Source organism: Penaeus monodon, chromosome 33 (assembly GCF_015228065.2).
Source record: "Penaeus monodon isolate SGIC_2016 chromosome 33, NSTDA_Pmon_1, whole genome shotgun sequence".
NCBI classification, from domain to species: Eukaryota; Metazoa; Arthropoda; class Malacostraca; order Decapoda; family Penaeidae; genus Penaeus; species Penaeus monodon.
Genome location: NC_051418.1, coordinates 2,959,550 through 2,961,386, shown reverse-complemented (window position 1 = coordinate 2,961,386; position 1,837 = coordinate 2,959,550). Strand labels below are relative to the sequence as shown.

Genomic DNA, 1,837 nt, shown 5'->3' with positions numbered 1-1,837 from the left:
GAGCACAGCATTTTCCCAGTGGCATTGGGTTAAAGCCAATAGAGACTTGAAGATATGATTTTATAAACAACAGATATACCAAGTCAGACATTTTCTTTCTATTGCTGATTTTACAGTGTAAACTTCTACATTCTGATTTTCTCATCTCCTCTGTCACTATCCTCCTACTTATTCCACTTAAAAAAAATAAAATTTTCTCTATCCCTTAGTTTTCAATATTTTTCATGTTTTATTTGCACCCTTATCTACCTTTTTCATCTTTGTCTTTCAAATTTAATTCATTGCTATCATCCCTCCCCTCTCCCCTCTCCCCAACTCCAGGAAGAGATATGACAAAGCTGAGCGGGAATTCATTGAGGCTAAGCTCCAGCTGTTCAACAAGCTGGAGAAGAAGGAACTGCTGACGGAACACCTTTGCCGCATCATCGAGGCCAATGAGCAGAGGAAGGCCAACAAACTCTCCGAGCTCATGGCCAAGCTGGAGATGGTTGATGTGTCTGCCGAGCTGCCCGAGCCCAGTCCTGGAGAGGTATCAGAGCGAAAGAGGATTAACAGATAGCTAGTGGTTGAATGCTTGTAGAAAAAAAAAAAGAAGTGTTTTAAATTGTTATTAGCTTCCTTTTCTCTCTCTTTCTCTCCCCTCCCTTTGTCTGCTTTTGTTTTAAACAGTTTGGCTTAATCTTCCAATGCCAACTTTTATATTCTGTATATAGTTAGGATGTATTTTCCACTTTGTTCAACTTTGCTCGCTTTTTTGTTGTTTCTCTGTGTTGATTCTTTCTGCTCATGCATTTTATATTATATATATTTTTAAAATGTCTGTCAGTTTGGTGATGTTATAGTGCTATTCTATTGCTTTGAGTGGTAAAATGTGTGAAGTGATTAAAATTATAAAAATATACAACATATTTGCCTTGTGATATATGTAGATACTTTACATGTTTTTTTGCATTATGCTTCTTTGGACCAATAGATAAACTAATTGTCATCATATCATTAAAGAATCTTTCTCTCTCTTTTTTTTCTTCTTTTTCTTTCATTTCTCTTTATGCTTTTACTGCTTTGCCCTAATCAAGTTTGCCGAGGATGATATGTGGTAAGTCATGCTGCCAATGCTTTTCATGCATGTACCTCTATGCCAATGACAGTCTGCTTACACAAAAGTTTCCTCTCATGGTATTTGAAGTTGTTTTGAAATTTTTAATCTTTATAAGCTGTTTATTTATAAGATATTTATTTACTTGTTTTTCCCGCTGAAAACTGCATCTTATCGTGAGTACTCTTTCAGGTTCTGCCACAACTAGCCAGTCTTGATGAGATCACATACACAGCCTGCACAACCTTGAAAGACCCAAAGAAAACTGCACTTACAATACAGCAGATTCAAGCAAAGAACAAGGGAGACCACCCAAAACCCACTCTAAAAGAGGAACCTCAGAATGAAAAAGGTAAGAAGGATACAGAGGATAAACAAGAGGCACAAGAGAGTGTTGGGAAAAAAGAAGAAAATGAGACTGTACAGGAAAACAAAGATGATGGAGATCTGAAAGAAAACAGTACTGACAGAACAAAAGAAACAAAAGAAAGTCAGGTGCAAATTCAGGCAGAAAGTGAAAAAGACCCTTCAGCAGGGGAAGGCAGTAATGCAGAAAGTTCCAAGAAAGACAATGACAAAAAGGAGATGAGAAATGAAGGGGAAGAACATGAAGAAAAAGGGATGATAGAGGAGGCTGAGAAGTGCCCTAAGGATGAACAAGAAGCCTCGAGTCTCCAGAGCATCCACGAAAGAGTTGGTGCCAAGGGAGAAACCTGAGCAACGAAAGAGGCCTTTTCATAA

At 37.8% G+C, this 1,837-nt stretch overlaps 1 protein-coding gene across 2 annotated transcripts in view; it reads left to right on the top strand.

The window, feature by feature from the left end:
- LOC119593944 (RAB6-interacting golgin-like) overlaps positions 1-1,831 on the top strand; it is a 13,065-nt gene extending 11,234 nt beyond the window's left edge. For both annotated transcript variants that reach the window (XM_037942963.1, XM_037942965.1), the window contains 3 exons: positions 2-7; positions 322-529; positions 1,289-1,831. In XM_037942963.1, the coding sequence (XP_037798891.1) occupies positions 2-7; positions 322-529; positions 1,289-1,813 (739 nt within the window). In that variant the 3' untranslated portion in view covers positions 1,814-1,831. The remainder of the gene's footprint in view (position 1; positions 8-321; positions 530-1,288) is intronic.
- The last annotated feature ends 6 nt before the right edge of the window (positions 1,832-1,837 follow it).